Below are 26,571 nucleotides of genomic sequence, written 5' to 3'. Positions count from 1 at the left end.
TGTTAATAACTACATCAAAAATAATTCCTTGTCTGGAAAAATTGTGTTCATGTATGTACCGATGGAGCAGCATGTATGACAGGTAAACATTTCGGAGTTATAACAAAAATAAAAGCAGTAGCCACAGATGGGATGATATTTACTCACTGTTTTATACATTGGGAGCATTTGGCAGCAAAAAAATGTCTTTTTAGTGTACATTCTCTTGACGTACCCTATTAAAATGCAATCAAAAATACAAAAAACCACATCTAAAATAGTATAATAGAAGTTGTGTTCTTCACGGTAAGCCCTAATCCTGTCCCTCTCCCCCGCAGGGGGGGAATTTCGACATCTATATTATATAAAAACACGCCAGTATTCAAATGCAACCTTGTGCCAAAATTTCAAAGCAATCAGTGAAGAACTTTCGGAGATTTGAGATTAGGAACAAACAAACATTTACATTTTTATTTATATAGAATCATTTGTATGTGTGTGTGTATGTATGTATATATATATATATTGTATTGTATACAATAATAATTGTCATTTCATGTTTAGCATGTATCTAAAGAAATAGCTTAGCTTATGCAAAACCATATCAGATTATAGTTTTTATTGCATTTTGAGTTCACAACAACTGTTGTAACTAAATAGAACTGATTCTGCAATTTGAGTAAAAAATTAAAACATTAATATAAACTGTAATGTATGTCATAAAAGCACATCATATTATAGCATACAAAGACAAAATTACAGCAAATTGAAGCCTGCTGAAAAGTTTAACAAGTCATTTCATTAAAACCATGAATGTAGACTATCCAAAACAGTATTTTCACTTGTCCTTTTTCACATCAGGAACTATTCCAAAACATACTGAGATTCAAACTTTTATTTAAGACTACAACCTCAGTAAATTATGTAAAAGACAAAATGTCCACTGGTGATTGGATAATATAAAAAAGGAACTGTATAATTGATATACATCAGGAAAATCTAAAACTCGATCTCAGTGTGTTTTAGATTAATTCCTGATGCAAAAAAAAAGACATGTAAAGATACTGTTGATAGCTACTTTTGATAATCTACCTACATTCCATGGGTTTAATGAACTTTAGTATTCTGGATTATTTACTTTTTTGTAAGTCATTTCACATTTAAATAATAACTAAAGAAATAAATAAAATAACTAATCTGAGTATCAGTAACACAAGGCTAATTACAGTGAGATAAATAACTTGGATAGCCATTTACATTAATCATGCCAATTATTATCACAACATAGAATCAACTAGTTTTTACAGTCCAGATTTATTCTCAATTCACATGTACACTTTTGAATAGCATTTGAGATTTTCTGGAGTGTTAATTTTCATAGTCTTAAGAACAGATCTTTTCATTGATGATCGAAACTTTCAAGTTGTCGGATTTGTCATAAAGCATTGTCCTATTGAAAAGTGAATAAATCATCTGGACACAAATTTTTAATGCTTGATATCAGAAACTGTTTCAGAATTTTCATATAACAGGATTAATGAAACTTTTAATGTTATTAAAATTTTTTTTCTTTTGTATTTTATAGTTACAAATCTTGCTAAATTTTTGAGCAGTTGTATAATACCTATTTTAAACTAATTACATGGTACTATGAATACTCTAAATACTTCTATTAACACTTAATTGAACTGATTATAAAGCATCTAAAATAAAATATAAATGAAGAGAAGTTCAGAAGTTTTTATTGATATAAATTTTCATTACTATCATAAATTTATACTTAAAAAATTTATTCTTACAGTAAAATAATCAAATGTTTATTTCTGTGTATTTTTCTATTTCCTATTCATATTTTAATGATATTAATTAAAAATAAATTAAAAATTCTTTCTAATTTTTTAAGAGTAGAGAAAACAAATTTTTTAAATTTTCTATATTTGTGAATAAATGGATATTAATTGGTAATATTTGAATGTATATTTGATTTTGTTACATTTTAACTTGTTAATTAATTTATTTTTAAATCATTTAAATTATTAAATATTTATGATTATATTTTTAAAGTTTAAAATAATCTTCACTAATTTAAATTTTTACATTTGAAATTAAATTTTAAATGTTAAAGTTATTTCTAATAAGAGTCAGAAACCTTTCTGAATAACTAATATTTATTCCTATGAAAATGTTTATTTAAATATATTACAATTTAAAACATCTAATGCTTTTTAAAATTATTATTATAGATTCAAGATTATACCTTATGGATGTCTTTATTTGCCATCTACAAGTACATCTTTTACATCAGCAAGAATTAAGACTTTGTGCAGATATTCTAGGAGAAATGTTAATATTCATGCATCATGAATTGGAACAACTTGAACAGTCACAAGCGGATCAAGATCTCAAAGAAAGCAATTATGGACATGGTAGCAACTTTATTATGTCATTGGCTGGATTAAGTATTAGTCAAGAAGTAGAAATGCTTGTTCTTGGGCTTTTAGAAGCATTAATATACACATTAAAAGAAATTGACAAAACTTCATTAGTTGCAGTAAGTATTATTAGAAATTTAATAATTCATATTTTTTTTATTGTATGTAGGTTTACTGTACATTTAGATGTAAGGAATAAAACATACTGTACAGTACATATAACTTTTTTATGATTATGTAGTATACATAAGCTGTAATACAAGATATATCTGTAATTAAATACATTTTTCAGTAAATAGATTCAAAGAACAATTTTTTTTTGTCACTGAAAATATCAACCTCAACAAACTTTAAAATCTATAAATAACGTTATATAAAACAATCCAAAAATTAAAATTTGAAACAAAAATAGTTAATTGTAAGTGAAACATTTTTGTTCAGAGAAAGTTAATTCTTATAAATTTATATTAATATTTCAATAATAGGGACCTCTTGTGGCTTGTTTGATAGCATTGTTACGTCTAACAAGGGTGCAACATTATTGTCAGTTATGGGAAAAATTTGGAGACAAAAGTTCTATAAGAGATCATCAACAATTGAGAGACTTTTTGTTCAATACATTTTTTGTGTTTCGAGAATTAGTGAAACAAGAAGTGTTTTCGAAAGATTGGATGGTACTTCGAATGGTGATGAATCAGTAAGTTATAATTTGTATATTGTAAACATTAGTTTATACAGTAATATAATTTTAATTTGCAATTTTATAATTTAGAATTTTGCAACTACAGACTTTATATAATGTACAAATTTTGAAATATTCAAATTATATTTTTTAACTAAATGAAAAATTTAAAAATGAAATGTATCTGTTTTCAAACTATATACTGGACTTCAACTTAATTATATCAGCTTTATTGAAAAAGATTTTTTGTTAGCTACTTATATAAGAAATCAATTACCGACATATCTGGCTAATATTGCAGGTTAAGTTTAAAACCATTGCCATTAAGTAAATATTGGTTTAAAGCATAACAGCCATTTTTTTACATCCTAATGCAAGTAAAAGCCTAAAAACATATTTACACTATCATTATTAAGTGTACCTAATAGCACTAGGCTTAAAACAATGATGAATGCAGATGTTTAAACAAGAAATAAAAAACTTCAAAGCCTCTTAAGAGCAAGGCAAAAGCTGAAATTAATAAATATGAATAAACTTGAGTGCTATATTAACAAAACACCATAAAGTTGAGGTATTACTGTACATTTTGATTTAAAAAATTTTTCATTTACTTAAACTGAAAGAGTTTTGGTATACTGATTTTTTACTGGTGTTTGTATATTCATAAGATGATAAAAATAGTAAAATCTTGATGAAAAAATAGATAAAATGACGATTATGAAGTAATAAAATCTTTATCCTTTGCTTTAACATCCTTTTAAAGTTAACATCATTTGCTGTCTCTTTCAGTGCATAAACCAATGCATTTGTTGCTTCTGTTTAAATTTTATAGCTGTTCTTTCTATTGTTTAATACTTATATAATTGTTATCATGAATGTGTGTGTGTAAATTCTGTTGATATTACCATGGATCAGATTAATGCAGTTTATAACTAATTCTTATTTTATAGAAAACAATAATATATAAAATAATTTTGTTAGAAATTATAATTTAACAAAATAAACTCAAATAGAATTTTATAAAATTATGAACATTAAAACTATTTAAAAACATAGTTTTACGATGTTTAATTTATGATATTCAAATAAATAATCTTGTAATTTTGTTGAACAAACAAATTTAAGTAATTTTTTGCATCTACAACTACATTATTATTATTACTTAAAGTCAGATTTGCAAATTTATAAAATTATAATTCTTAAATAATTTTCAAATTTATCTTAATTGCCTCAATTTGAGTGTAGTTGTTAATGAATTAGAATTAGGTTAAAAGTGAAATTAAAGTTTAAAAAAATATAATACAGGTATTCCTTGCTTAATGCAGGATTTGATTAACATGCAAAATTAATTGCAACAATCCCTTTTTATATGCAGCAGAAGTTTTAATTAACGTGGCTTTAACAGCTGTCTTTACTTATTATAAAATAGCTTTACTTACTTAACATAGGTGTTTTTCTTGGAAAATAAGGTGTTAGTGAATTTGCTATTTTCATTTATTAAAATAAAAGTATTTGTTATTAACCAAAAATTTGTTCTGGCGGGTGATGATTCTTCAATCAAGTATTGAGGTACCCCACTGTACTTGATTAATGAGATTTTGATATATGCTGTAGCATCGAGGGATTAATTAACCATATTAATCAAGGGATACCTGTAATTATATTTAACAGTATGGTCTATTATTTTTCAGGTATTATTATTTTGATAATTTTGATTGTTGTAAATTTAATTTTTGAAAAGTTGTTAATGTTTTAATAAATTAAAATTTTTCACTTTAATGACATGTTATTAAGGAAGCATATTGTTTATCAATTTCTCTTTATAGAATATACTGTTGTTTGTCTTAATTGGGAAAATATGTTCTATATAATTCAAAGTATCTTCATTTAAATTTTTAACAATTCAATGGTTTAAACAGAGCAAATAAAATAACTTTTATTCAGATCCAGCACTAAAATTTTTACTAAACTAATGTTTTTAGTTATTTTATAATCTTTCTTTAGGTTCCAAAGTATTTTAGAATACATTGCGTATGTGCACATTGTAGTTCATTAATAAAGCGATGAAATGTTAAATTAGAAAATATGTAGAACCATAACTAAATACTTAACTAGGTAAACATTAAGATAGAAACATTAAACAGGAATAAGAATAAATAATCGGTGTTTGGAAAAAATCCTCACAAGTTTCTGTAACATAGTTACCTTGAAAAACAGAGACTATTTAGTCATTTGAAATGATTAAATAGTCATGCAATGAAAAGTTGTTTATTATCTTTTATTTTTGTAATTCTGCAAGTCTCTGTTGTCAAATGTAGTTGATTCTACTTCCGGTGATGCAGTACAAGTTAATCTATAAGAGTTTGGTTTACATTTTTTGGACAGTACATTATGTGATTGATCAGCTGATCTGTGCTTTTTGCCTTCCACTCTTTTTTTTTAAACTGCTGCCTTGAGAATTGCCTAAAAATCATCAATTTGCCTAATTTCTGGCACATTTTCAGGGTTTCTCTTCTTTTTGACAAAGATTTTCTGCCACAAATAATCCAGTATGGTTTTGGTATAATGGGAATGGCCAGAAGAATATTCTGTTTTAAAATAGTTCTCTCAAATCTAAGGAATTAGGCAGTGTTATGTGCATTTATTTAAACATTTCTGGATATTGATAGCAAAGCTTGATTTTTTTTTTTTTTTTTTTTTTTTTTTTCTGATTAGGACTTGACTCATTACTTTCAGTCCCTTTGCAATCCAATCCAAAACTTTGACCTCAAATTTCTTTTTCTTTTGGAAATTTTAAATTAGCAAGATTAGAGGAGATTATTACTGGTACAAATCTGGATTTTGTACTATTGATTAAAGAGAGCAAGAGAGTGAATAGTTTTATTTTCGATGACAAATCTTATGTTAGAGACCTTTCACAATAATCTTTGTTGGTTCTGACTGGATTTATCTCTTTCTTTCTATATTTAATGTGTGCTTTTGTTTTTAAAACTTTAAGCGTCATTGAACCAATTACATAAAATTTTAAGTTTCAGGACTATAGATCGAACATTGTTGCTATCTTCAAAACATTCTCTTCAATTCTTCCAAGTTGTCTTTCAAGACCTCTTTCTTCTCTGTGATGGTAATCCACTCTTGAAATGTTGCAGAATGCAATATAAAGCTTATTTTGAAATTTCTTCATTTGTAAAATAGTTTAAATAAAACATTAGGAAAAAAGTTTACAATAATGTGTAAAAGTTGTTATACCCTTAAGGTGTAAAACATCATCTTTGTTGCCATTTTGAAAGAAACAGAAAATCAAATGCAGAAAAGATTTTAGAATGTTCTTCAGCATTTCACACACACAAATTCTAGCATGTGCAGCATGATTAAAAATTATTGGCTGTTAGCTAGAGCCTGAAATATTGTGTGGATTTTTTCTGGATGACTGTTATGAGAATGCCAACATAATTACAAACTGTTAAATATATAAATATGTTTTTATATAGATGTAAAATAAAATAATAATTGTTTGGCTTTCACATTTAACTTTTGTATGTGTTTCTAGGGATACATTGTCTGAAAGATAGGACTGCCCATATATAATTTTTGAGATTGAAAATGTAAAGTGAATGTTTAATACACTTCTTCAGAACTGTGGTTCTTTCCAAATTGAATAGGATATATAATTTAAAAACTTAATATTACAAATGATGATAAAAATATTTTATTTTATGATGATTTTATACACACAATTTATTTAATAATTTTTTTTAAAAAGTTTTAAAAGCTTTGTATACACACACATACATATACATATATATATAGTTTGAGTGTTAAATTCAGTAGTTTATTATGCAAAATTAAAAATCATAATAAACGAACCAGATTTTATTTATACTTATTTTGATTTTTAGTGTTATGCTTTGTGCTTTACAAGAGTTTTCTCAACCATTAATATCTGATTTCTTGGATGGAAATGCATTTGACGAACAGGTAAGAAAAACATTTAATTAGTGTAATATCCATTGATATTTTTAGATATAATAAAATAACAATGGAGGAAAATAATGATGATTTAATTCTTCAATGTTCTAATTATTGAAAAGAGAAGTAAATATATTAAATAATGTATTCTAAGATTACAGAATAAATAAAAGAATACACATCAATATTAAATTGTTTATTCCTTTATTGGAAACATAAATTTTTTTTCCTGTAAATGCTGATGGTGTTATATGGTATAGTTTATTGTCTTCTGTTTGCTTATTTCTGTAGATCAAACATTATATATTTTTTAATTAAATATCTTTAATATTATCCTGCCTTTAATAAACTCTTTTTTGTATATATTCATTTCAAATTTTCCTTTAGTAACATATATGTTTCGTCCATTTTATTTCTGAATCTAAATATGTGGTAATATATAAAATGATTGTATATATAGCATGGTTATTAGGGTTTCTCATTTCCTGGTCTTTTGCTTGTCCCAGGATTTCGGGAAAAAAGTGAACTGCTTCCCAGGATCTGGGAAATTCCGGGATATAATTAATTATTTTTAAAATATAAAAGATATTTTGAAATCAAATGATATAATTATTCTCTATTTTTAAAAGTAATTTAATATGTTCTGCAACCTCCAATATCATATTAATAATGCTGTTATTAATAATTAATAAATACAAATGTATTCTGACAGTTTATGAGTTAATTATACTTTCTATTTGCAAAACTTCCTCAACCTTAACACAACCTGGGAAATTCTTCTCATCCCGGGAAATCCTGCAAATTTCTTAATAGTACACTTTTTTCTTTTTTTTGTGTTAAGATTAAGGAAGTTTTGCAAATAGAAAGTATAATTAACTCATATACTGTCAGAATACATTTGTATTTATTAATTTTAAGCCTGCTTATTAGTTTTTTAAATTTTTGCTTGTTATGATATCTCACAGATTGTCAATAATCAATATGTATTTGTGGCAGGACTGAAAATTTTTTACTTCTCAGAACCTGTAATATCTGGAATAATTATGCCAATGCTGTCTTAATTTTAACTATGCTCAATAGCTTCAATAACTGCATTATGCCAGGTTGTGCAAATTAGGCAAGGGTAGAAACGAGTACAATGTCTGCAAATATGAAGTTTTCCTTCATAAACCTGATTATTAAAGCCAAACAAACTGCTGAATTATCAGGCTATAAGCTCGATACCGCTATTAAAGCAGCCAAGGTAGACAAATCAAGAATACTTGAGAGCAAAAGAAGTACTGCAACGCATCTTGAAAACAAACTAGAAATCTTCGAGGCTACAGGTGAAAGAACACGTAACATTTGTCTTCTCTTAAATGCATTAAAGATGATTCCACCCACATCCATTGAATTGGAAAGGCCATTTTAGTAGCGGGACTTTTCATTATTAAAATAATAACCAGATTGTGTGATCAGAGTATTGACCATCTTTGGTTTCCAAAGTCATACAAAATATTATTGTAAATTTTTATATTATGTTTTATTTAAATATTGAAAATTACCTTATAAGTTAGAAGTTTGATCTAAGTTCATTTTTTCTTTAAATTTTCAACTCGATTCAAAGACTTTTTTTTTGTATGCAGTTTCCAACAAACTTTAAAAAATTTTTCTATTTGTGAGAATTTCTATGTAATTCAAAGGTAATTTTAATATATATCTTGCATGGCATTATTAATATGATATTGGAGGTTGCAGAACATATTATAATTATTTTCTATTTTTAAAAGTAATTTATCATTTGATTTCAAGATATTTTTTATATTTTAAAAATAATTAATTTTATCCTGGAATTTCCCAGATCTTGGGAAGCAGTTCACTTTTTTTCTGAAATCCTGAGACAAGCAAAAGACCAGGAAATGAGAAACTCTTCTGGTGTTGTATTGGAAATTTTTACTATATGGTTGTATAACTGTATATGTGTTTTACTTCTATTTTCATGAATTGCAAACACGTCACCTTGTACTTTCTATTAGAAAGTAATTATGAAATTTCTATTATTTATTATTATTAAAGTTATTAACATTGAAAATGCCATATAAGAGTATATGGTATATAATGTTTTTATGTATAGAATTTAAAAACTTTGATAATTTTATTTGCATTTTAATATTCTGTAAAAATTAAGTATGAAAAATATTTCATGTAAGTATTTTAAAAAATGTTTTTGAAATATGTGGTACGATCCAAAAGTTTGGGAACTACAGTAATCTATGACAACAAAAGCATGTATTTGAAGTTACAGCGTATGAAATGGATTCTACGAAACCACCTGTACGTGTTGAAGTTAATTTCACCCATGTCATGTGATTAAACCACGAGCACTGCTATTTTTTTCCGGAGATAGTTACCTTTGTTCTGCGACGTAATAAAAGTAGAGTTTCAAGAACAACCTCCAATGTTAAATTTTGTCAGCGTTTAGGTAAAACACCTACGGAGACTTTAAAATTGCTAAGAAAGGTATACGGTGATTCTACCATAGCGAATCGAAATGTTGGATGTTGTTCTTGAAACTCCACTTTTATTACATGGCAGAACAAAGGTAACTATCTCCAGAAAAAAACAGCAGCGCTCATGGTTTAATCACATGACATGGGTGAAATTAACCTGAACACGTAGAGGTGGTTTGGTAGCATCCATTTCATATGCTGTAACTTCAAATACATGCTTTTGTTGTCATAGATTACTGCAGTCCCCGAACTTTTGGATCGTACCACGTATTTATCATTATATACCATACTTCGTAGATGTATGTTATATAACGATATCATCATTACTCATCACAAAAATATCATTTTTCATTAAATGAAACAAAATGTGCAATAAAAAATGGAATCAACTTCATTTTTTTTAAATGGGAATTCTCTTTTTCATTGATTATAATGCCATCTATGATGAAACCAATAGCACCATCTTACGGTCTCCTTAAAGCCTAACATATTTGGTCAATGAATTTTTTCAGGATATGTATTTTTAAGTTATTTCAGTGGGTTGAGTAAAATGAACCACTCTGAATGTATGCACACACATGTACAGTCTTGTTATATGCTGAGTTGTGTTCTTACACAGATAGTGAATGGTTAGGTTAGGTTAAACCACTTTACTGAATCTGGTCATGTGCTTTTCTGTCTTCTCACATTCCAAACAGAGACTGTTACTCACTATAGTTTGAGAAGTTTTCTTTAGTAGTGTAATTGCAATATAATAAAGTTTTGATCTATATATTTAGAATCATAAGACTAAAATGTCATTCATTGTAGTAAAAACATTTTAAACACATTTTAATATTTTTCTGTTAATTGCAAATAACTTAGCTATGTAAGTGTACAGGCAATCATCCGAGATTACTTGGGATGAAGCACAAATATACTTACAATTTTATTTTACGTGATACTTGTTGACACTCAATTCTTATGTAAAACAAGACTATTCTGTACAATTTTATATCAGTAATCTGGAAAATATTTTTTAAAACATTTCTTTAATGTGTTTCTTGATTGATCTTTTCATAATCAAAGTTTATCTGAAATGTAGTAATTTCTGAAAATTCATTGTTTCTCTTTCTGTCTAAAACAAAACAAAAATTTTTAATAATAAAGGTTTATGTTCATTTGCTTTAAATTTATTAGATTTACTTTCAACATTTATGTTAATTTAAAAATTTTTAATTTTTGCATTTTTACAGCTTTGGAGTAGTTACTTCACATTAGCAGTAGCTTTCTTAACACAAAATTCTTTGCAATTAGAAACTTTTTCTGAAATGAAGAGAGAGAAAATTATTCAAAAGTAAGTTACATAATTTAAGTAAATTGTTTGTATTTTAATTACTTTAATTATAAAATTTTATTCATTATATTTTCATGTTACTGTTAGTTTGTAAGATTCAAATGGAATAATTATTTTAATATTTTTAGTTTTTATAATGATGTGAGAAGAAATGATTTTTTTTTTTTTTTTTTTTTTGATAAAAATATGTTAGGCAAAAGATATTAAAGAATGGAAAATAAGTAGAGTTAATGAAAAATATTTTTTGAAGTAATGAAGTTGAGAGAGAGAATATAAGTAAATTATGAGAATGAGGAAATTATCTCATGCTAATTTTCATCATTCTTATAATTTTGCTAATTGTAATAAATTTCAATAAATTTAATCAACATAACTAAGTACCTGGCACAGATATATTTTATCACTATAGTAATTTATATGTTAATTCATATAACAGTATAAAATCTTATTATAATATAATGTAATAAGTTTAATATATAATATAAATTATATAGTAAAATGAAATATTTAATTGTGGCTTCTGCTTACAATTTCAAGGTAGTTCTAACTATAACATTTAATCTAATGTTGAATAACTATACATGTTGAGTCCCTAGATATAACCTTATATACTTGTTTGCAAAAGTCCTAGCCTTTTTCTTTTATTGGCATATGTTTAAAAAATTTATTTATAATATATTTTTTATTTATTTGCACTTTAGATATGGAGACATGAGAGTTTTAATGGGATTTCAAATTTTATCCATGTGGGGAAATTTAGGTAAGTTCAAAATATTTCATTGCTTCTTTCTTATTATTTGATGTTTAATCAAAAATATTATATGTTATAGATATTAAAGTAGTAATTTTATTACTATTGCTTTATTAGAGTTATTTCTTACGTCTTCACTACTTTATTACTACTATATTTACTATGTTATAAATTACTACTACAATAATACACTGTTGTTTATAGAAATTATAACACTAAGATGTACACATCAGCTTGTCTGGAAGTTTGAATTGTGAGTACATCTTGGTAGGGAAGGAAAATTATTACACCAGAGCCTTTTTGGAAAATTCTTGTGTTAGCCATTCCACTCAACCATCCAGGTCTAGGTGTAAATATGGACCACACAATCTGAGTGTCTATAGTTGTATCACTCAAATTCTTAATGTGTTCCATTTTAATGACTGACTTTGCCACAATGTAACAGGAGACATCTATACATCTATACAGCTGTTAAACTTCAAGAAAGACAGATTGTGAGATATCAGAAAGGCAGCTCATCCTTTTATGTTATTGTCACTTATGTTGGAAGAAATGTAATGTAGTGCTGAAAATTGTTAGCAGAAATTAACCAAATTTCAATGCATAATAAAAATTATAGTTGAATAATGTTTTATAGCTATATGAAAATTTAGACAACAAAAATTAATGCAATTTAATTTATATAAGTAATATACAAAGTACGTGCTAATTTTCTATGTATGGAATTTCTGTGTGTCTCATACTATTATGCTATCTCCATTAAACTTCATCGTTGGAATGATACATTCCAGAAGGTACTTCTTTTCCAACATCCACCATACCCAGGAATGACCATCAGATTTATGGATTGTGTAGTCATCTATCTAAAGCACAGTTTTTTATTGGTATGTGCTACACTTCTCAAACTATTCCAGTTTGGCATATTGCATTAGTCAACAAGATTGGCAATTTGTTTGAGATTCCTAAAATCAAGTCAAAAATTTGATTACTTATAAAAATTCCTAAGACGGGAAATTTTGGAGGCCAGATTAGATCAGGAGCTTGTGTTGGTGATGTAGACCAGACAGAAGGGAAAACTACATACTTGTTTTAAAACAAACGCAACACGGTGATGAACAATAGAGGTGAATGTCAACTGAGAGAGGGGAAGCTTTGTCACGGTGCTTGTATACAAGTGCTGCAGTGTAAACAATTGAGGAAAATGGGAGGGCTAATGACCAAAAGAACATTTGTTAAGTCATGTAAGCCCTAAGCCAATTGGGGGTAAATGGTTACAAAAACATCTGGAAAATAAGTTCAAAAACATCCGAGAAAGACAATAATGGAGTAAAATTTGAGCACAGACTTCAAAACTCTGTCAACACCTCTCGGACTATTCCTGTTACCTGAATCGGTCTCAATTTCGCTTGGAGACAGAAGAATGGCCAATCAGGGTGACTGAGAAGGGACACAGGACCAATCAAAAGGGTGAAATTCACGGGAAAATCATATAAAATTTCTGAATCACAAGGTCGAAAAAGTTCTCCTTCAGTTAAGTGTGTTCATTGGTGACCCAGGAACTCAGTCCATCCGCCTGCATCACCTGCCAGAGTCTCCTCACTTGTTCAACAGACCCACCTCTGTTAGTGCCTCAGGGCACTTACCTCAAGTATCCTATCCTTATTCAACGTCCGACACCCGGAACTTCCCCAACTCCAGTCGATCTAGATTGCATTGTTATGTGATATTATGTAAGTTGCTTTTGGTGTTAAAATAAATGGTTCTTGTAAGACACTTGTCATCTTTGCCTCTGCCATCACCACCCACATATGATGAGACCTTAGGCTTTCCCTGACATGCAATTAACTTATTGCCCCTAAAAAAGTCAGCATATTACATTTGTGCAAGCTGTAAAATGTTAGTGACCCATATTACTCAGCGTTCTATGTACTGTACTTTATTGGTAACATTAGTCCCAATAGACTCAGAGATTCTGTATTATTTCAAATAGAACAATTATTTAAAGTATGCAGTCTTCTATCATGTTCTTTTAATTTCAGAGCAGTACTGAACACTTTGTAGATTGGATTCTTTCCAATTCCATTTGTATATCAATATCAGAAACTATTAACTTAGGATTTTTAATGCTACTGAAATGTCACATAAGAAGAGATTGCTTATTTGGCACCTTATCAATCCATGCTGGAACTCTGTTAACTTGTGTACCATGGCTGAAAATGGAAGTTGCTCCAGACCCCAATGAGCATTTTGATGGTAGTGTCTATGATATTCTCTTTGTATAGGATCTTATTTACTGTCTATAGAAATGTCTGGATATTCATGATAGAACTGTGTGTGTATTGTATTATATTAAATAATAACATTAATAGTGTTATTGTTTAATTATAAAAAATATTTTTAACTTTATTATGACTTTTGATAAATAAGAAAAGTAAAAAAAAAGAAATAGTTAGATTCAGTTAAACCACTAAGTGTTACTGTAGCCACAGGTTCAAATGATTTGATATATCCTCCTAAAATGACAAATTTTACATTTTTTTTTATGTCATCAGTAATTCTAGGATATGTAGACTATAAAAATCATAATCATATGATTTTTAGTGCCTAGTCATCAAGTGCTTCCTTGCAAGAATAAAAATTAATGCAGATAGAATCAATATTTTAAACTTGCTTTGACAGAAATAATAATTAATATTTTAACTTTATTTTATTACATACAATTTTTATATCTGAAAAATTTAACAATGCAGAAAAATATAATCAGAAAGATAAAGTTTTTAATAAAAATTTCAATACACACTTATCTTAAATAGCAACAGAACTTTAATTGAGACGTTAATTTATTATGACTAATTGAGATGTTAATTTCAGAGCAGTATTGAACACTTTGTAGATTTGAATGTAATATGATAATTCAGAACAAAAAAAAAAATACTTGAATATCAATAAACATGCAGTTAAAATCTTTATACTTATATTGGTTAATTTCTTCCATGAATTCATTAAACTGAAAGAGAATAAAGCAATTATTTCATAGAGTTAAAACAAACATATTGTTAAAGTTATACCAAATAAATTTACATAATGTTAATAGATGAATTCTTTATTCATATGATTATTTAAATATGTTTATTTTTGTAAACTGTTATATAGTGATTCAACTAATATATTAAAAATATTGTAGAAGATGATACAGTAATGTATAACTGTAAATACTTATGTTAATAATACTTAAATTACAGGTGATCGTAAAATACATTTCATTCCTGCAATGGTTGGTCCATTTCTTGAAGTTACCCTTGTTCCAGAGACCGAATTGAGAAAAGCAACACTTCCAATTTTTTTTGACATGATGGATAGTGAACAAAGAGCTCATGGAAACTTTAAACAGGTTAAAAAATTATATTTAATTTAATCATAAAAATATACAGTTTTTCAACATATTCAAAGTATGCAGTTCGAAATGAAGGAATGATATTCAGTTTCTTCATTAGGAAGTATTTAGTCATATTTTAACAGAAGTTTTCAAAAACCAAGATAAGGTTTTGCAATTTTGTTTTGTCTGGATATTCATATGTTCATCTTTCTTGTCACAAATGACCCTATTAATATCAATAAAAAAACAAATATGAGATACTAAAAGTTTAAATAATTTAAATATATAATATGATAAAAACATTTTTTACTTTCACATGTTCTTTGAAGTATGCTTGGAACATCCTAGATGTGATTTAAGAAAGGTACTTTGGTTTTGATCCTAGTTATCAGCTAGTATTTTGTTAAATTCTGATTCAAAGAATATGTGAAGAATGAACAGACAACACAGTATTGCAAAATTTTATTTTGGCATAGAAACTTTTGTTGATATATGACTATTGGGTTATGGTGAAGTTAAGATTTCCTGATTTTCAAAGTAATATAGTTGATTAGAAAATATATTGTTAATCAGAGAAGTTAGACATTTTAATAATCATATAAATTGCTTTTAATGTGGTTAATTAACAAGATGATGAGAGAAATGAATTAATGAAGAAATTACAACTTTTTTCTCTTGCATGAAATCTTTTCTTTATATGTAGTGATTAGATGCATAAATTTCTTGTTTACATCTTCCATTAATTTAAATTTATATATTTCTCTTGTAAAACTATTAAAATTTAAATTTTTTACTGTTCTAGTTCTGTAAATTAGATATTAAATACTATTATTAGTGCAAAATTAACTGTTACACTAAATTGAGGTCATTTGATACTATTATTCAGTATAGAAATTATGTAACTTGAAGATTGCTGATAAGGTTGAAAACATTTGTTTTAATTAGATAGTTGCTAACTTACTGAACATTTTTGTTGCTTTCATTTATTAATTTAATTAGAATTTCATTATATTTTATTTTTAAATTTTAAAGAAAATATTTACTGTAAATGAAAGAATTATATATTATCTTAATTGTCAATTATGAAGAAATATTTTATTATTATTTGTTTAATTACTTTATTTTCTTCATTTTATTTGCTATAAATGTTGCTGTAAATTTTATTGACATACATTGAAACTTTAAATTATGGTATAACAGTCAGTTACTGACTATTACTGTTACAGGTTGAATCTGAATTAATTGATAAACTGGACATATTGGTTAGTGAAAATAAAGGAGATGATGAATATCGACAATTATTTAATACTATGTAAGTAAAAGATATTAAAAAAAGTATTTGTAAAAGTTACTTTATACTATTCTGAAACTGTCGTACAGTATAGGTGTGTGTGTGTGTGTGTAGTATAATAGTATATATCATCTTGATTTTGTTTGCACATTTTTTATTAACAGTCAGTCATTGATGATTGTTTTTTTCAGCAAAAACTGCCTTGTTTTATTCATGTCCCTCAAGACACTAAATGTGTATTTGCACATTTTCTGCTCTGAGGAACAATGACAAATAAGGAAACATATTTAAACATATGTTTAAAATTCTCAGAATAAAGCTTAAAGCTTCATGAAGTCATTTGTGAAAAATGTCTAGAACACACTAATATGAAGTGATTTTTTCATCACAGTATCACTAGACTACACATTACCTATATTGTGTAGCCAATTTTTATACACTTGGAACTGAGGTTTTGTTTTATACCCCATATTTGATGGGCTTAGTGCCATGTGGTTTCTTTTTGTTTTTTTTAACTGAAGAAAGCTTTAAAAGATAAAGTATGTCACATCTGCCAAGCCACAATTTGCTATCTGTCCAAAAATGGATTTTAAAAGGCATTTGATACATGGTTGTGGAGATTGCAGACTATTTTAAGCGTGAGAAATACTTAAATGATATAGATGATAATAATAAATAAAAATCTAGTATTATGCAGTGAATTAAATAATCAGACCTTGTATACAACAAAAAAAAAAAGCAGACATGCAGACATATATATATATGTCTGCTTTTTTTTTTATTGTATACAAGGTTTGATTATATATAACTATCAGATTATGATTAAAACCACTAATAATAATAGTCATATATAATAAGAGTGCTTCATTTTGTTTTGACCTATAAATCAAATTTTGTTTTTAGTAAATTTTGAAGAATATTTCAAGACATTATTAATCAAAAGATAAATGGCTAATTAAAATTTATTTTATATTTGGATATTAACCTGCAATCATATGCAGTAGCAGCAATTTTCTGTATCTAATATTTTTTCGAGGGCATTTTTCTCCAAATTGAGTTACTTAGCTGTGTGCCTCATTCTACATGCCATTCCTCTGACTACATAAAAATTTTAGTGGAAAGCATTTTTTCTCTGCTTATCACAGGCCCTCAAAAAACTGCTGCAGGAAATTGCTGGTTAGGCATGTGATTACATACAATTTGTTTGCTATTGTCAAACATTCACATGCATAAGGTGGCATTTTTTCCCTCTGTTGTTAAGGAAGTCTATCCAGATTGCTGCAAGAGGTAGGTATGATGTCATGGATGTTTGTCAGCTATTCATGACATAATAACATGCATGGTCTACAAATCACTAAGACCATATTTGCCTTCATAAGATTCAGGCATTATAACTTTCAACAATTTAAATGTTTTTGTAGCTTTAGAGCATGCCTGAAAAATCATTTACTACTCATCCTATCATTTATTTCCAGCTGAATTCATTTCATGTTAGCCCAGGCTATTGCAAAGTTCCAAGGGCTCCCAACCTGTCAAGGACATTGTTCTGTAAACAAAACAATGTCCTTTTCTTTTACAACCTTTTAAATTAATTATTAAAATATTCATTTATTTATAATTATTAAATTCAGCAAGAGATGGCGCCTAATGCCTACTTCCAGTGCATTTAATAGTAGTAGTAACAGTCAGATGTCATCTAGTAATTGTTTGGCTTTTATATGTAACTATCAGATTTAAGATTTTTATATTTAAACTAAACAACTTATGACACTGAAATTTGGCATGTGCAGAGAAGACACATGCCAGGATTTTTCATAATCATCAAATTCAAGGAATGCAACTACATACAGTATAATTACATGGAAAAAATCAGCAATAAATTGTAGCCTTATGCATGTAAGCTTGTTAAAAAAAAGTGCATTTCATCACAGATTAAAGAGTAAAATGTAATGAAAATGTGTGAAATATTTAAAAGTTTCATGAGTTGTCTGGTTGAACTACAAAGGTTTAAGCAAGATAAAATAAAAAGTTTATATGTTTAATCCACTGGAATTGTAATGGACTTATATTTCTCATACATTAAATATAAATTATTATTCATATTAAGATTTTAAAGTTTATCTATACTTATTTAATTTTATCTGTTTACTTTTTTGCTGTCTGAAATAGGGAACATTTAAGTTCAGTGTAAGTTAAATTGATATAATTTTATTTAGAGCATGATATGATAGATTTATATTTAAAATAACTTTTTAAATTAAGTTTTTACTGCATTAATTATATCTTTACTTCTTTACTACAAAAATATTATTAAATTATTATCTAAAACTTTTAAAATAGTATTTTCTATAATGTTTATAAATATAAATTCTATAAAGTAAAAAATTGATACTTTAAGTATTGTGTGTGCCATTTATCAATTTTATAAAATGATTGACAAATGAATAAAAACATTGTAAAGATATGATTAATAAGTAAAAAATACTGAATGAAATTATCAATTTTTGTGTATTTTCATTTATTTTAAAATAAGATATTTTGAAATATAGCAAATATCTATAAAAATTGTTTGATTTATATTTATTATTATTTTTTTTAAGCTTTGAAGATAGTACTTTAGATTTTTTTTTAAATCTCATAAAACCTTTTTGTTTTAAAATATTTGTTTTTATCATAAAGCAACACTATCAAAGATGTTAAATAGATTTTCAGATTCACCTCTTGGAAGAGAAAATTTCCAAACATCAAGCAACTATTCTTTCTATTTGTAAAAATTTAAATTGTAAAATGATAACTATATATCAAGTATTAGAATGAAATTAAATACAAAACTGATTAATCCAAATGCTATGCTAATTGAATCATTTCATCCTATATTGAACTTCATTTAATCTAATAAAAGTAAACTTTTTATATTTAAATTTAAATTGGACTGTTAATTTATTTGAATCCTTTGAATTATCTGTGTAATTTCACTAGGAACTCTTAATTTTATAAAATACTCTTAGGAGAATAATTATATTGAAATTCTATTTCCAGATTAATAGCATACATTTTGAAAAATAGGAACATAACAAGAATAGTTTTAAAAAAATTAGTTTCAATACTAACATTGTCAAAATGTAAATTCTTTGATGGCTAACTTAAACCATAGATACTCTGTATCTTCCAGTTCTTTAAATTTCTTAAAATGTTAAGTTAACCAATCATGATTTTAAATTATAAAGAATTTGATAAATTTTGAAGAACAAATATAATCTTCTGAAATCAAATTTACATTAAGAAACTGAGAAGCTTGTAGTAAATTTTTTGTGAGTGTTTTTAAAATTTCATTAATTTTTATGTTTATATTTATACACAAATATTTTTCAGTATAAATAAATCAGAATAATATATAGTTTCATTGAAGTATTTGTTCAGGATAAAAACTTTGTGCTATACTCTTACATGCACTATTAATTGCAAATTAAATTAAATTAATAATCAAATACTAAATAGAGAAGTTTTCTGCTTGCCTCCAAATTTTATAACAAGTTTTCCTTTGGCTTTACTATATACAGTTGTCCTTTTCAAATGTTTATGTAATCTGCTTGGGCAGAACTTCAAAACTAAAAATAAATAATTAAAATGAAGTTGTTATAAATGAAATTTGATATATTCTGTAAGATTTTATTATAATTGATTTATTTTATGAATGTATATATTTCAGTTTGTTATCAAAAGTAAAATCAAATGATCCTGTTTGGAAAGAAAATGGAATTGCATTTATTAATTCAATAACTCGTCTTTTAGAAAGGTTGTTAGATTACAGGTAAGAAATTTTTTATTATAAATACTTAATTTAATTGAATAATCTGAATGAAATTAAAGTCATTTAATTAAATAGAATAATTTTCTACCTTCAAATTAAATAAAAATGCTATGGCTGGGTTTCAGGACTGCTCTTGCAGTCCTGAAATCCACCATATTTTATGAGATAAGAGAAAAAAAAAACAGTAGTCCATGGGTAAGGTGACACCCAAAAATGTGTTACTATAAAACCAAAGCCATATTGACCAGATTAGAGTTGTTACTTATTGGTCTATTTTCATGGAGGCACTTCAATCTAAATGAGTTAATAGGCATATCACAGTTCAGACAGAATTTTCACTTTAGAATACAGCTACTTTGAAATTCAAACTAACAGAATTCCTTAACATGTAAATCTCTATATACTTAGCCAGGAACAGTTAAAAACTAATGGAATTTTGAACTATCTGAGTTTGAATTAACAAAGATTTCCTGAATTTGATTTTAAAAAGCTAATGTATTAGAATTTATTTGCAAATTATGTCTTTGAAGTTTTTGAATTTCTTAAAGTACATATATTATTTTTAATATATAAATTCATTAAATAACAAATTTCAAGTGTTAAATATGCAGTTGTATCAAAACAATAACATTTCTTACATATACAGAAAAAAATATTTTTCTATTTGACTCTACATACATAGATGAGTCTTCATTTTCTGTCCCTTCACACACTGTATGAGGCAATAACAATTCCACCGGCAGAGTCAACCTTTCTATGTAGGCTACCATTCACCGCAAAATAGTTACAAAAGTCCTCTAGCGATAGCACATCACAATTAAAATTAATAATTACATTTGATAAAAATTGCCAGGACAAATATGACACACACAGGAAAATATATAGAAAAATATTTTTTTCTGTATGTGTCATATTTGTCCTGGCAAGTTTTATCAAATAACATTTCTATTTAACAGAATTAGTCAATTAAACTCTACATTTCTATATTAATATGAATACAATAAAATACTAATAAATGCATTGCAATTATCTGAAAAAGTTTTTGAACTCAAGATTAAATTCTGAATTAAATAAGAGTAAAGGTTTCTTTATTTGATGCTCCATTATCCTCTGAATCCCTTTGTGAAATAAATGTTTAATCTTATTGAACAAATATAAATTATGGACAATAAATGATATTTAAATATCAGTTTACAATAGGTTGGTAATATTTTACTATTGCATTCATGCAATACTTTCCAAATATATTTTGTGTGTATTTATTAGAGATGAATTCTATCTACAAATACTCAAATACTAGAAAGTATTTGAAATCTCAACTCTCAAATATAACGAAGATAATAAATAAATTTGAATACTTTAAATATCTCCAATATTGCACCATATGTCCCCTCTTTTTCACCTCTGGTTGAATTTGGGATTTGGATGCTGCTTTTCTTTTCAAAAAATATTTGAATGCTTCTATTATTAGTAGGAGAAATCTATAGTAGGGGAGAATGAAAATAATTATTGATTAATCTGTTGTATTTTGTAGATTTTTGTCATATGGCTATTATTATAGTTAAATATGTGAAGACAAACTTTGGGTGGACTTTGTCTTCAGATATTTAACTATAATCTGTTGTAGTTAAGTATAGATAAAAGTCAAAATTTTAAGTTCATTTTCTTAAAATTTACTAAGTTATTTTTAGTTTTACTTTATTAATTTATTTAATATTTATTATTTAACTAAATAAGTTGATTTATAGGCCTTCAAAAATGTTGATACATTTCATTAATTCCTGGTAATGCTGTTTCTTTCTTTCTTTTTTTGTGACTGAAAAATGTGGTGTGACAATTTTATGCTAAGTATTTTATATATATATAATATACTTTTACACACTTTATACAATTTATAAATATCTCAACCACCTTCTATTCTAGCTTAAATGACTTAAAGCTAATGCTCTTAGTCATTTAAGTCGTAATAAAGTAGTTGAGATAATATTGTAATTAGATTCAATGTGTAAGGTTGAAAGTAGAGTAAATAATATGATTCTCACTAAGTATCTTTGATATTTGAGTATTCAAGAAATTTGAATATTTGAGAATTGGGTAATAATTAAATTCGAGAAAGTTACATTCTCCCATCTCTAGCATTTATTATTTTGTTCCAAAGTAATAAATATATAATACTTTATTTAGCTATATTTTTTACTTCTTGCATTTTGTTCAACTGATGTATTGCTAGATAAAATATGTTTTATCTAGTTATGTTTTATCAGGCTATATATGTATATACAAATATATGTTTTAACAGTTATTAGGATAAAAGTTTGTTGGATTTTTTTTAGAAGTGTTTTATCTTATGTATTAGTAAAATGTTTGTTTTTTTTCCAGAAATGTCATGGAAGGAGAAGAAAACAGAGATAAGCGTATGAGTTGCACAGTAAATCTGCTTGTAAGTGATTTCTTTTCATTACAATAGACATTAATAGTGATAAAGCTTGACAAGTAGGAAAATAAGAAAATACAATTAAATGTGATTGCCATAAAAAATTAAATTAAAATAATATTTCAAATTATAAAATCAAGATTTAACTGAATTAGTCTTTTAGATTAAACTTTTTCTTATTTTTTGTCCAAGTTAGTAATTTTTTTCAAACATTAACCAGACTAGTTAATGTTTGAAAAAAACCATTAATTCTGGCATCTTTTAAATGCATTTTGAATATGCAGAATAATTATTGTATTAAAAAGGATTCTAATTTGATTTACTCTTAAAGCATAAATTATGAAAAACTAATTATCAAAGATGAGTTTAGTAAGCTGAAAACAGTGTCTAAAATTAACTATAAAACAGAAACCTACCTAAATGGAGTTTAATTCTTGGAACAGAACAAATTTTTGTGTAAAATATTACTATAAGCTGAAAATTTGTCATGCATGAAAGTGGAAGGCTTTTTTAAGTACTGATTGTATAACATAATTTAAGCAAAGCAGAATTTTTGGTATTACATCAACTGAATTCTAATGCTGTACCTTATGGACCATGTTGACTTCTTAGTGATCAGAGTTTACACTTCATAATCCCAAAGAAAAAAAGAACATGATATTCTCATTGTTAAGATAGTATAATGCTATTGTTTCTCCCTCAACTCTCTAAACTTAATTCTTTACTTGGGAGTAATAACAATATTTTAAAAATATGCATTAGTTTTAGAGAAAAAGTCATGCTAAAAATCTAAAAAGTGTTGCTAGTTGCTGAAAACATGAATTTGATATATTTCCATCACTTGTAAATAAAAATCAGCAAATGGTTACATTGTAGTGTTTTAGATCAAAATAATTTATAGGTTTTAACTAATAGAGAGAACAAGCTATTAAATATTGGGAACAACAAAGGCACTACTTTGACAATGGCAAATTACTTGAAAAATACTCATACTAAGGTTTTGAGTCTAATTCTTATTCCTTTTTAGTGTTAATCAATTTATTTAGCTAGTTTCAATAGTTTTTGTTTATATGCAGTATATTAGTTTATATATATTTTCCTAAAAAGATTAACATATATTTTATTCATGCCTGTACTTTGGATTACACCTTTTGCCTTTGGGCAGTACGCCCAAAGGCAAAAGGTGTAATCCAAAATTCTATCTCCATAAAAATTGAAAATCAAGTTGATGACAAGTCCGTAACTTGATATTCAATTTTTGTGATAATAGTCTTTTGTCTTTGAGTTTATATTTCTAATTGAAAAATTATGTAATTTCTAATTTATATTCAAATATTTTATTTGGCAGAATTTTTATAAAAATGAAATCAATCGAAAAGAAATGTATATTCGTTATATCTACAAACTATGCGAACTTCACTTGCCAGCAGAAAACTATACAGAGGCAGCATTCACACTTAAATTGCATGCAGATTTGCTGACTTGGTCTAACAGAACTTTGCCAGCAGATTCACGATACTGTCAACAACCTGAATGGCAACGTAGAGAATTGTTGTATCTTAAAATAATTGAATATTTTGATAAAGGAAAAGTAAGTGAATTTTATCTTTCCTTATACATGAACTAGTTATAATTTTCTAATTAACTAGTTTTAATAGTAATTCTATTTTAAACATCATATGAAGCATTTCCATGTAATAAGTCAACTCCATTTGTTCAAACAAAAGTAAATAGTTTGAAATGCTAAAAAGTTCAAGGTGTAATCACATATGTCAATATTTATTAATTTTTTTTATTCTTGAATGTATTAATATATAATAAACTGTACATCATAACTTATAAAATAAGTTTTTCTCTTTAATGAGAAAGCATTCATATATAATTTCATATAAATAAAATATGGATTAAGTTTTTTTATATATGAAAAATATTGTTAAATATTGTGTTAAAAAAAAATTATATAAGAACAAATTAATGGCAGTTTGAAGTTTAAAAATAGTAAAATTCATATTATTAGATTTAAGAGAAAATTACTCTTAAAATTATGATATGAAAGTTTTTGATAGAATAAAAGAGTAAGATTGGGGACTGTGGGATTCTGCTCACTTTGTACAGGATGGTTTAATTTACAGAAAGATTGTTAGGATCTTCTTCTATCAGAATTCCTGACACCAGTTAGGAAGAAAATTGATCGTGTCCTAACTTGCTATATTTAAAGATTTGTTTTTCAAGTGGTAGGATGGGAGTTTTGTAGGAAACAATAATGGAAGTAGGCTTGATAAATTTACTATATAAAACAATTACATTTATTTATACCAAGAGAGATATGATAAAGAATACAAAATAACATACTTGATTATCTAATATTAAAATAACACTATATAAGTTCCGAATTTTGATATAAGAATAATGTGACTACTCAATCTATCCTATCTTAAAATTTACACTTATTTGTGTTGAGAGAGTTTTACAATTATTTCATTCATTACCTGGGGATGAAGTGCAAGAACCTTTTCTTTTGATAGAGAACACTTCTTGTCTCATTCTTCCCTAATGGGGTCGATGTATCAAACATAAGGCAGGGACAACAGGGAACTTATTTACATGGTTAAATGGAACATGTCTAATGACATGAGATTCGTGACAAAAAAGCATGGATAAAGGGTGACTTTTACCTTTTATACCAAATCACTTGACCAATGAAGGGTGTTCACGATTCATTTCTGTCACTCTTAAAACTTTCATTTTAGAACGAACTCTTCTCTTTTCCTGTGAATCAGAGGAAATTAAAGACGATGTACATTGATAAACTTTCCTTCTTTTTCAAGTGAAAAAGAATAATAATTTAAACTAAATTAATTTTTTAAAACATTTTAAACATCAAAATGTTTCCTAACATAATCCTGGTTCTCACAAAAGTAAGAAAATTTAATGATTCCTAGAAGACCTATTATTATTAAATATTACATATGTACAGTACATATACTTGTTTGTCAATAATTCTTTTTAACAAAAAATTACAGTTTTAGTTAAATTTTTATATTCTAACTTTTATCAAATTGATTTATTATTAATATATTTTTCAGTGCTGGGAAGAAGGAATACCATTATGTAAAGAATTAGCTGAACTATATGAGAAGAAATTATTTGATTATTCAAAATTGAGTTTTATTCTTGTAAGTTTTGAAATGAAACAAAACTGCAAAAAATGATTAATCAAGTTAATGAGAATATTATGTTTATTTTCCTAGAAAACGCAAGCAAAATTTTTTGATAACGTTTTAACCCAAATTAGACCTGAGCCAGAATATTTTAGAGTTGGATATTACGGCATAGGCTTCCCTCTTTTCTTGCGAGTAAGTAATTTTTTTTTGGTTTATGACAAATTTAGATTTAAAATTTATTTGTAAAACCTTAAATAAAAACAATTATCCAAAATTAAACTTAATGATTTAATAATTTGACCTTTACTTAATATCTGATTATATTATAACTTGAGACACCATGAAGTGTTGATACTAGACACCAGACTTTTTCACATCCACTTTATTTTTCTGTTATACTTTACAGTGTATAAACCAATTGTTCCAAATGCCAACATGCATTTTGGGCTAGCACCCCTCATCTATCAGCTAATGTTTATTATTACGTAATATTAGCAAAATTATCGCTTTATAAAGATTTTAATTTTTAGACGTACCTCATATAAGTTTTCTACAATGGTTGTAAATGTATTCTTGACATACATAAAATTGAATACCACCATCTATTGTAAACCAGTTAAAAATTCCCAAAATTATACAATGCTACATTTTAGAACTATATAACACCAAATTTTTTCAATAAAAAATCTTACATATCTTGAATAAAAATTTAAAAAGAACATTGGTTCAATTTCCATTTTAAAAATTACTTACAAAGTTCCATTTTTACATTGGTATATTTTACATACAGTATGGATAACATTGCAAATAATATCAGACAGAAGTCGAAATAATGAAGACATCACAATTATTTTGGC

The 26,571-nt window shown here is 26.4% G+C and overlaps 1 protein-coding gene across 4 annotated transcripts in view; it reads left to right on the top strand.

Moving 5' to 3' along the window:
* Positions 1–26,571, top strand: part of spg (dedicator of cytokinesis spg) — a 148,613-nt gene that overhangs the window by 91,848 nt on the left and 30,194 nt on the right. For 3 of the 4 annotated variants that reach the window (XM_067272549.1, XM_067272480.1, XM_067272686.1), the window contains 13 exons: positions 2,223–2,530; positions 2,897–3,108; positions 6,993–7,071; positions 10,787–10,887; positions 11,589–11,647; positions 14,881–15,029; positions 16,241–16,326; positions 18,475–18,492; positions 20,015–20,116; positions 22,496–22,556; positions 23,899–24,141; positions 25,637–25,726; positions 25,802–25,906. In XM_067272549.1, the coding sequence (XP_067128650.1) occupies positions 2,223–2,530; positions 2,897–3,108; positions 6,993–7,071; positions 10,787–10,887; positions 11,589–11,647; positions 14,881–15,029; positions 16,241–16,326; positions 18,475–18,492; positions 20,015–20,116; positions 22,496–22,556; positions 23,899–24,141; positions 25,637–25,726; positions 25,802–25,906 (1,613 nt within the window). The remainder of the gene's footprint in view (positions 1–2,222; positions 2,531–2,896; positions 3,109–6,992; positions 7,072–10,786; positions 10,888–11,588; positions 11,648–14,880; positions 15,030–16,240; positions 16,327–18,474; positions 18,493–20,014; positions 20,117–22,495; positions 22,557–23,898; positions 24,142–25,636; positions 25,727–25,801; positions 25,907–26,571) is intronic. The other variant, XM_067272606.1, reaches the window with a different exon arrangement.

Source organism: Centruroides vittatus, unplaced genomic scaffold, assembly GCF_030686945.1.
Source record: "Centruroides vittatus isolate TY-2023 unplaced genomic scaffold, ASM3068694v2 contig_10, whole genome shotgun sequence".
NCBI classification, from domain to species: Eukaryota; Metazoa; Arthropoda; class Arachnida; order Scorpiones; family Buthidae; genus Centruroides; species Centruroides vittatus.
The sequence above is the reverse complement of the archived record's forward strand: the minus strand, read 5'-3'. Positions and strand labels throughout refer to the sequence as shown.